Source organism: Salvelinus sp. IW2-2015, linkage group LG16 (genome assembly GCF_002910315.2).
Source record: "Salvelinus sp. IW2-2015 linkage group LG16, ASM291031v2, whole genome shotgun sequence".
NCBI lineage: Eukaryota > Metazoa > Chordata > Actinopteri > Salmoniformes > Salmonidae > Salvelinus > Salvelinus sp. IW2-2015.
Genome location: NC_036856.1, coordinates 39,651,512 through 39,661,807, shown reverse-complemented (window position 1 = coordinate 39,661,807; position 10,296 = coordinate 39,651,512). Strand labels below are relative to the sequence as shown.

The window sequence follows — 10,296 nt, the reverse complement described above, 5'->3', positions numbered from 1 at the left end:
TAATTAGCCCTCTCCTCCCACCTCCAAATAAGCCCTCCCCCGCCTCTCCCCATTATTTAGGAGGTGGAAGGATGCCGGGGGGAGGGGCTTATTTAGGAGGTGGGGCTTATTTAGGAGGTGGTGGGAGGTCGGAGGGAAGGGCTTATTTAGGAGGTGGGCTACTCTTTTGACTTTTTTTTGCTGCCAAGTTATTGAAATACCAGTCCCGTGTCACTCCTGAGCAGCCTTGGTTATCAGGGCAAATTTGTAGTGCTGATATTTGGAAGTCTCAGCCATGAATGTAGGCTGACAGTACGTAGGCCTTCAGAATTGCAGGCCTGCGTAGGACGAAGGCAAAGCAGCTAGCGAGGTACTGCTGTGTGTCAGCTGCTGTGGGCAGCCTAGCTGTCTGGAGAAGAAGGTGCTCTCTACAAAAGTGTCCAGATATCCGTGTTTTTTAAAATGTTTGAATCCTTCTCGACTGTAATTTGGTATTTTATTAGGATCCCCATTAGCTGTTGTGAAACCAATGTGATTTGTGGATTCAGATAAGGTATTTAAAATGTGTGTGTGTTACCTGGCAGGATGAGTGCGTTGGTATTGGCCTGTACAGGACCCCTGTCTTTGACCCAGCTCAGAGAGGGAGGGGGGAACCCGGTAGCCTCACAAGTCAGTGAAACAAAGTTATTCACCACCACCGTCACGTTCTCTGGGCTAGCTCCCACTATGGTGGGGGGGACTGGACGAGAGAGAAAACAGACAAACTGGCAATCAATATATCAATCAATCCATCCATCAACCCCCACACCTATCCATCTACCCCTCCCTCCCTCCCTCCCTCCACCCATCCATCCATCCTCCCACCCATCCATCAACCCCCCCACCCATCCATATTAATGAAAATACCAGAGAGATGAGGCTGGTAAACATAGATGAAAACACAATAAAAACTCTGTTCTGACTCACCATGGACGTTGAGATTGAAGGATTTCTCTGCGCTTCCCGCCAGGTTATCAGCCACACACACATAGTGGCCTGTGTCTGTCACCTGGGCATTCACCACCTGAGGAAGAGACAGACAGCTCGCTGACGTTACTGTACATAAATACCCGAGCCTTCAGTCTCTCACTGAGCATCCTCCCCTCATATAATCCCCAGCCTTTCCCAACCCTATAGCACCTCTTTCGCTTTTCAATCAATAAATCAATCCATCAATCCATGAATCAGTCATCAACCAATCCGTTAATCAATCCCTCAATCAAATACATTTTATTAAGCCCTTTTTACAGCATAGTCCAGTCACCTGCAGGGAGCGTCCATTTGACAGTAGCCTGTGGGGTCCTTTAGTGCTTATTGGCTGACTGTCCTTCAGCCAGGTGATTTTAGGGGTGGGACTTCCGTCCACTTGACACTCCAACACTGTGGTCTTATTCACCTGGATCACCATCTCCTCAGGTAGGTCGCGGTCCGCCCCGCGGATTGAGGGGGGCTCTGGGGTTCAACACACACACAGTCAGTTTGTACCTGGGATTCCAAACAGTATATGAAATTATTTGACATATACTTTTGACCCAGGCCAGCTCAGTTTAGATGGGTGGTGTTTTCCCTACTCTCTTCACAGACCTGCACGCGCGTTAAGCTTCAGTTTCGATGTGTTGGTGTTTTCCCCTCTACTCATAGCGGACCAGCATCCAAGTTTAGATGGTTGGTGTTTTCCCACTCTACTCACGACCCAGGCCAGCTCAGTTTAGATGGGGGGTGTTTTCCCCCTCTACTCACCGACCAGGAAGCTCAGTTTTAGATGGGTGGTGTTTTTTCCCCTCTCGTCACGACCAGGAAGCTCAGATTGTCGCTCTCTGAGGTGTGGTGTTCTTTCTCTATTCACCCCCTTTCTACTAACCTCTACTCCCTATTTCATTTCCTTGTTATGTATCTTTTATTTTATTTTATTATTGACGCCCCCTTTTTTGTTTCTTATTTCTTTGCTCGTTTTTCTATTCTACTATTTCGTGTACACTTTTTAATTCTACCCCTCTTGCTAAACTTTCTTCTACTACCTTACCTTACTTGAGTCTCTATTGGCTGTCAACGCTCTCCAGTATTATGATGTGTGTTGGTTTGTTTTCTTCTCTCCTCTGTTCTCGGTTGCGTTCATTAGGTTACTCTTCCATCCTTCTCTATTTTTTCTTCCTCTTACTTCTTGTTCTCTTCCTACTATTGAGTCCCTGGCCCTAGCTCGCAGTTTCAGATGGGTGGTGTTGTTCCTTACTGTCACCTTTCTCTCTCTCTTATCTTCCTTAACTTGTTTCTTACAGGCAGGGAAGTTTAACATGATCGCCTACTCGTGATCAACATAGAGTAGCTGCCGCTTTAACAGCGTCAGTTGGAGCCTGGTGAAGTCCCTTCACTTTTCAGGTTGCTTACTTTTCTAATCCGACCACACAAGTACAGGCCTTAGCTCAAGTCAATCTTACGCACCTGGGTTGGCTCTTAGGTCGTTAATCGTTTTCTCACAGAACAATAAACTCACAGTATCTGTTTACGCAACTTCCTTCATCTTCCTTTAAACTTTGGTAATAATATTATCCACACCAAGTCTTCTATTGGCTAGTTTTTGAAAATTGTCTCGCCAAACTGTAGTTTATTTCCAGGGAAAATATAAAAAATTATTCTTACCTTTTCTAAAAATTCTCTTTCTCTCCTTTCTTCTTTCTCAATCTTCTCGTGCCTGCTCGCATCTCATTTTCCTTTTAAAAATTTCCGGTTATGCTATTCTTCCTAATTTTAAAACTCTGTAATGTGCCAAGTGTCTTCTTTAAGCCTCAATGTCTTTTAGCCACTTATGTCTGCGTGGCTTTTGGATTTGTGCTTTGCACGGGCACCTCCGTGCGTTATTTTGTGACATTCATACTCTTGGAACTTTCTGGGAAAGGGAGGCAGGGACGGGCAATAACAAGGGGCCATAAGAAGTTTTTGAACGGACGCGTTACAGGTTTTGTAGTGCAATGAAGACATACGGAGCAATCTTCGGCTTGCGCTTACCTCTTTTGTGTATACTAGATTATTTCCTCCTTCTTCAATATACCACCCGTGTGTCAGCCTTTGCACGCGCTGGGTTGCTCCGCCCATCTCAGAAGTCTAGGTAGTGCTTTATCTAAGGCATCAAGCTCAGCCCCGAACCTGTCCCCTGATGCTTAAAATTCATTGTAATCTGAAAGGAAAACTGGATATTTAAAATCGTAAGCCTACTCTCGAGAAAAAGTCTGCAGTAATAGGCCCCAGAGGGGGGACATAAGCGCTTGACCCAAGAGACTCTAAGAAGGTGGTGGTCAGGTTCTTATATAACTTCCCACTTCTAAATCACACTGGCATTGATAGCCAAACCTCTGGAAGACTAAGTGAAAAATGTGCTCCTGATGTTCTTCAATAGTGTTTAACATTCATAAAAGTGCCTTTCCCTCCTCTCTCTCTCCCCCCTCCCCTAATCTACCCATTTACTCTCACTATTAGGTTAATCAGAACACGCAGATCGGAGAACGCTCCTTAATCCAGCATATTGGGGCCTGTATTCGGAGGTACAAGGGAGTTGTTTTAATGAATTGTGTAGTGGAGGGGTAGGAGCATGTGGCTCATATTACGACTCAGGGTCGCTTTTCCCATCTTTTCCAGTTGGGCAATTAACGGCTAACGGACAGGCCAATGGAATGGGAAAGGTGAGGTGGGTTGGTGGCCATTTGGATGTTTGGGCATGCGCAAATGTACACGGTTTTTAGGGTGATATTGCCCATAGCCCTAATCTTGATCAGTTTAAACATTTTCCCACAAAAAAGTAGGCTTATGGTAAAGGACATTTGGGGAAGGGGAAAGCAGATCGTGGATCTGTATCTTAGGAGGCTACGAGACTTTTGTAACTAAGACTGGCGTGGATCGATGAGATAATGCCATTTTTACTATAATTATGTGTAGGCATTCGTAAATATCGCCTCAACTTACGTTTCAATAAGCATGCGAAACCCTGACTATGTTACCTTTGTAATGTTTTCAAAATAGTGGAGGTTTGTATGGTGTAAATCCTTAACTTTGCGCATGTGAACCCCAATGAACTACTTGGTATCTTGGAAACTCCTAACCTATACAAAGTATTAAAGTCTACCCACAACTTAAATAAAAATGAATGTCACTTAAATTTTGAAATCTGGTTTTGATTCTGCCAGAGACTCAAAAATCCCGTGCTGGAAAGAGACCAAAAACAAATACTCTAGTTGTTTTACTTGCTTAACACTTTTTTATTTTCTATTTTTCATGCATAATTTGTTAGTTTTTGCAGAAAGCAGGCACATCTCCTCTGTGGTTTGGTTTTCTACAGTGGGAGATCTGTGGGTTTGGGATCATAAGAGAAAGGAGCAGGGTGAGTGCGGAATGGCACCCTATCCTTTATAGTGGCAATATTTTTGACCAGGCGACCCATTGCTGCCTTCGTACTAAAGTTGAGCTGAGTGCGTGGATTTTGGCACAAAGATCCTCACAGTCTGGGAACTTGTTTCTTGAAAGGAGCACAACGTAGCTCTCTTTGGTGAAACAACGTGGTGGGTCGTTCCGCACTTGCCCCAAATGCCTCTCTCCTTCCATCACTCCCTCCTCCAATCCAGCTTCTTACTGTTTTTTCCTCAGTTTCGTCTCCCACAGTCATAAGTCCTCGCGGCTCGTCCAGCGGGCAGGTCCCGAAAGGTAAGCCTCCAAGAATATTAGATATGCAGGGGTTCGCGGTTGGAGCCGTCGGTGGTGCTCGGTTTCACAATCTCTACCAACCTGAGGAGGAGCGAGGTGTACGAGAAAGAAAGAGGTGGGCTCAATAAGGAAGAGAGACGTGCGATAGAAAAGACCCGTGTCTGAGAAATATGTAGCAGAAGACCAATTCTGGAAAGTCATAATGGCCAGCAGGCCATCATGGCTTCATTAGGGATGTGTTGCCTCGGCAGAGATATTTTGTTACTTCTTATCAGCCTCTACTCTCTCCTTACAAATTGATTTTAAATAAAACATGTTACTCATTGCATCTACACACAATACCACCCATAATGACAAAGCGAAACAGGTTTAAACATTTTTTTGCAAATGTATTATAAATAAAAAAACTGAAATACTTATTTACATAAGTATTAGACCCTTTGCTCTGAGAATGGAAATTGAGTCTCAGGTGCATCCTGTTTTTCATTGATCAATCCTTGGAGATGTTTCTACAACTTGAAATTGGAGTCGCCAACCTGTTGGGTAAATCAATTGATTGGACATGGACTTGGAAAAGGGTAACCAACCTGTTCTATATAAGGTCACACATAGTTGAAAGTGCATCGTCAGAGGAAAAACCAAGGCATGGAGGTGAAGGAATTGTCTGTTAAGAGCTCCGAGACAGGATTGTGTCGAGGCACAGATCTGGGGAAGTTGTACCAAAAAATGTCTGCATAAATTGAAGGTCCCCAAAGAACACAGCTGGCCTCCATCATTCTTTAAATTGGAAAAAAGTTTGGGAACCCAAGCAAGACCTCTTTCTAGAGGCCCCGGCCGCCCGCCAAACTGAGCAATCGGGGGAGAAGGGCCTTGGTCAGGGAGGTGACAAGAACCTGATGGTCACTCTGAAAGAGCTCCAGAGTTCCTCTGTGGAGATGGGAGAATTCCAGAAGGGACAACTATCTCTGCAGGCACAATTCCCCCAAGCCAATGCAGGGGGGCCTTTTATGGTAAGAGTGGGCCAGACCGCTCCGAAGAGCACCCCTCCAGAGAGTAAAAGGCTAAGCAGGGAGACAGCTTCTCAGGCTGTAAAAGTGATCCGGCTCGGAGTTTCGACTATGAGAAACAGCAAGACTGATGCTCTGGTCTGATGCAATACACAAGAAATGACCTCTTTATGCTCTGAATGCCAAGCGTCAACAGAAACGCAGGCACCTCTCAATTCACCTGGCCAATTGGCCATCCCTAACGGTGCCAAAGCATCAAATTGCTGTGGGGGTGTTTTTTCAGCAGCAGGGACTGGGAGACTAGTCAGGATCGAGGGAAAAGATGAACGGGATAAAAGTACAGAGACGATTCCTTGAGTGAAAACCAGTCCTGCTGGAATATCCTTGAGTGGCCCGCCAGGAAAGCCCTTCGGACTTGAACCTGATTTACCCACCCATCTTTTGTGCGAGAGCACCTGAGAATAGCTGTGCAGTCGATGCCCTAGCCAGCATTAAACAACCTGCATACAGAGCTTATGAGGTAGGTGCACAGAGAAGTGATGTGGGAGAAGAGATCGGCCTGCAAAAATGTATTTCAGGTCGTGCCTAAGCTTTGTAAGCGTAATACCCCAGACCCGACTCGGAGGCTCCTTGTAATCGCTTCCAAAGGTGCTTCAACATAGTATCTGAGTAAAAAGGTCTGAATAAATTACGTAAACTGTATTATTTCCGTTTTTATTTCTAACAACCTGTGAATTTTTGTCCATTTATGGGGTAGTGCTGTAGAACTGATGAGGAAAATTAAATCAATTGAATCCATTTTAGGAAATAAGGCTTGTAACGTAACAAAATGTGGGAAAAAGTTGAAGGGGTCTGAATATGTACAATGTTTAGATATCAAGACAGAAGTCAATATGTTTCAAAGTGAAATGTGTGCTGCCAAAGCTTCGGCTCATCCCCCTTTTCTATCCGAACATGATCACTCTTCTCAAACCTTACATTACCTTCTCTCCATCCACCCATTTATCCCCCTGTCTTCATCACATCGCTCTCTCTCCATCCATACCGGCCTCTCTCTGCCATGCAAATCACTTCTCTCCTAGCTGGAAAGAGTTTGAAGCTTCCCTAGAGGGCAGATGCTCGCCAGTAGAGCGTCTCTGGGCAATACTCGTGGTCGCTTCCCTTACTCTCTTTCCACGCACGGATTCATCTTTTGATGGTATCCGGAGGTTGTCACGCCCCTCCTCTCTCTCTCTCCATCCATCTTCACCATCTCCATTCATCCTTCTCCTACCAGGAAGAGTTCAATAGCATCCCAGCCAGATGCGAGGGGCTTTTTTGGCTTGGTTTTCTAACGCTTTGGGAACACACCGACTGTGTCCATTGCGTTTCGAATACACCAGAAGTACATTCATTTCCAATGTAGACAAAATATGAATCGTAGATTTCTTTTTTTGCACATATATTCATGTGGGAAGTTACAATAAAAACAGTTTCTGATTGGCTAATTTTCTTTACATTTTTTATTAATTTATTTGCCAAGTATATTATTTATTCGATGACAATCCAAACTTTTAATTGGTGGAGAGCCTATAAATAATGACAAAATTTTTTCTTTCCCCCCCCTCCCAAAAATTGCTGGGGGGCCAAAGGGGTTTTTGGAGGTGGAAAAAGTGCAATAATAAATATGATTCACAGGATGCAGAGTTTATGGGGCGTAACTTTTTCAACAATTGTGGGAGGAAGGTGGTTTTTGATCGCGCTGGTTGGGCCTGGATGGGATCTATCAGGGCTAGAATGAGGCGACCTTTCTTTTCATCTTGTACATTGCATAATTAAAATAAAGGATTATACCCAACCACTTTTGGGGAAAAGTTTATCGGTCCTCAATGACATTCTGTAAAATAACCATCTGATGTCAAAAATAGGGACTATTAACCTAGAGCCCTTTAGCTAGCTAGGTTGCAATAAAACCCCATGTATTCAAAATATCAATCAATTAATGGTATCAAAGGCTTTAGAAAAAATGTACTAGAATGGTAGTACCACGGGAGACAAATCGCCAGGCGTTCAACTGGGCTGATGGGACTCCCGCGTCGTTTGGTATCCATCTGACCCAGGCCAGCTTCAGTTTTGGATGGGGGTTGGTGGTTTTTCCCCTCTATCACCCGGTGATCCTGGCTCCAACCAATCTGGGAGCAGGTGGTTCGAACTTGGGCTTCAGTCCCAGACGAAAGTAAACTTCCGAATTCCTTCTCTCAAACGTCCGGAGCTCTTGGAATTAGACGGTGGGAACTCCCCTGCCTGCTTTTGGCAGGCTTATAAGCCATTCTAATCCTATGCTGCACAGGGTTAGCTAGTTAGATGGGTGGTGTTTTCCCCTCTACTCACGACCCAGGTAAGCTCAGTTTAGATGGGTGGTGTTTCCACTCTACTCACGACCCAGGCCAGCTCAGTTTAGATGGGTGGTGTTTTCCCCTCTACTCACCCAGCACTCTGACGTCATACTGGATGGAGTCCTCTCCCGCCTCATTCACCGCCAAGCACGTATACCTCCCAGAATCCTCAGCCTGAGCCCTGGGGATCTGCAGCACTCGCCCACCTGGAGAGGTAGTCACAGTCAGAGTCACACACACCACACACCACACACACACACACACACACACACACACACACACACACACACACACACACAACACACCACACACACAACACACACACACACCACACACACACACACATCGCGCATGCAAGCAGCCACACACACATACAGTGTCATGAAAAAGTATTTGCCCCCTTTCTGATTTTCTCTATTTTTGCATATTTTTGATACTAAATGTTATCAGATCTTCAACCAAAACTTAATATTAGATAAAGGGAACCTGAGTTTACAAATAACAAAAAAATATATACTTTTAGTTAATAATTAACAAAGTTATGCAACACCAAATGCCCTTGCGTGAGAAAGTAATTGCCACCTTACACTCAATAACTGGTTGTGCCACCTTTAGCTGCAATGACTCCAACCAAACACTTCCTGTAGTTGTTGATCAGTCTCTCACATCGCTGTGGAGGAATTCTGGCTCCAAAACACACAATCATGTCTCCATGAAAATGACTAAAAAGGAACAAGTTAGAAGTTTTGGAATGGCCTAGTCAAAGTCCAGACCTAATAGCAATTGAGATGTTGTGGCAGGACATGAAACGGGCAGTTTATGCTTGAAACCCACAAATGTCGCTGAGTTAAAGCAGTTCTGCATGGAAGAGTGGGACAGAATTCCTCCACAGAGATGTGAGAGACTGATCAACAACTACAGGAAGTGTTTGGTTGGAGTCATTGCAGCTAAAAGGTGGCACAACCAGTTATTAAGTGTAAAGGGGCAATTACTTGTTCACACAGGTGCATGAGGTGTTGCATAACCTTGTTTATGAAATATATTAAATAAGTATGCAACTGTGTGTTATTTGTTCACTCAGGTTCCCTTTATCTAATATTAGATTTTGGCTCAAGATCTGATTCAGTATAAAAAAATATGTAAAAGTAGAGAAAATTAAGAAGGGGGAAGATACTTTTTCACAGCACTGTAGGTCCTCTCCTCACCAGGCATGATGAGCACATTTTCGTTGGAGGCCATTGGGTGTCCATCTTTGTACCAGGTGAGTGTGGGTGGGGGAACAGCGTTGGTCTCACAGTACAGAGAGATAGGGTTGTTTAGTACCACATCCTTAACATCACCCCCAGTGCCTGGTGTCGAGGTGGTATCTCCCACCCCCCCGGGACGCTGGAAACTAGGAGGGACTGAAGAGGAGAGAGAGAGACAGAGAGAAAGAGACAGAAAGAGAAAAAGAGAGTTAGGGTTATCTTTATGACAGCTACTACAGTCAATGTTTAGGATGTAATTAAATGCTTTCACCTACCACTAGATGGCAGCCTCTGCTAAGATTTACAGCTTGTGATTAAATACTGTCACCTACCACTAGAGGGCAGCCTCTGCTAAGATTTACAGCGTCTGATTAAATACTGTCACCTACCACTAGAGGGCAGCCTCTGCTAAGACAAACAGCTTTTGATTAAATACTGTCATCTACCACTAGAGGGCAGCCTCTGTTAAGACTAAAGCCCAAATCAAATCGAAAAGTGTTTTTGTTTACGTGTGAACGAGCGTGTACACGCTGGAATTAGAATGTATGGTAGTGAATGAGAGAAAACAGGCAGGCTGCGAGTGTCAATGCCGTCAACTGTGTCATGCACTTCAAACTAGAAAGCAAGTTTATTTTTTGGTGTGCGCGAAGCAATGCTGGTAAATTGAGAGGATAAATTGCCAGAAAATAGACTGTTTGTGCATTGTTACATCTGAAATTGTGACATGTATAGTTAAAAAGTGTCTATTTAGTGTTTGTTTAGTTTATCTGCCAGTGCCGATAATACATACTTGAGAACAATAACTTTATGTSTACCTGTTGATTTAGATCACAGGCATATAGCCTAGATGGGCATATAGCCTAGATGGGTATATAGTCTAGATGGGCATATATCCTAGATGGGCATATAGCCTAGATGGGCATATATCCTAGATGGGCATATAGCCTAGATGCGCATATA

General features: G+C 44.3%; 1 protein-coding gene across 1 annotated transcript in view; it reads right to left on the bottom strand.

The window, feature by feature from the left end:
* Positions 1-10,296, bottom strand: part of hmcn1 (hemicentin 1) — a 277,402-nt gene that overhangs the window by 43,995 nt on the left and 223,111 nt on the right. Inside the window, 5 exon segments of the mRNA XM_070447449.1 lie at positions 557-718; positions 946-1,042; positions 1,283-1,470; positions 8,182-8,295; positions 9,295-9,607. Coding sequence (XP_070303550.1) covers positions 557-718; positions 946-1,042; positions 1,283-1,470; positions 8,182-8,295; positions 9,295-9,607 — 874 coding nt within the window.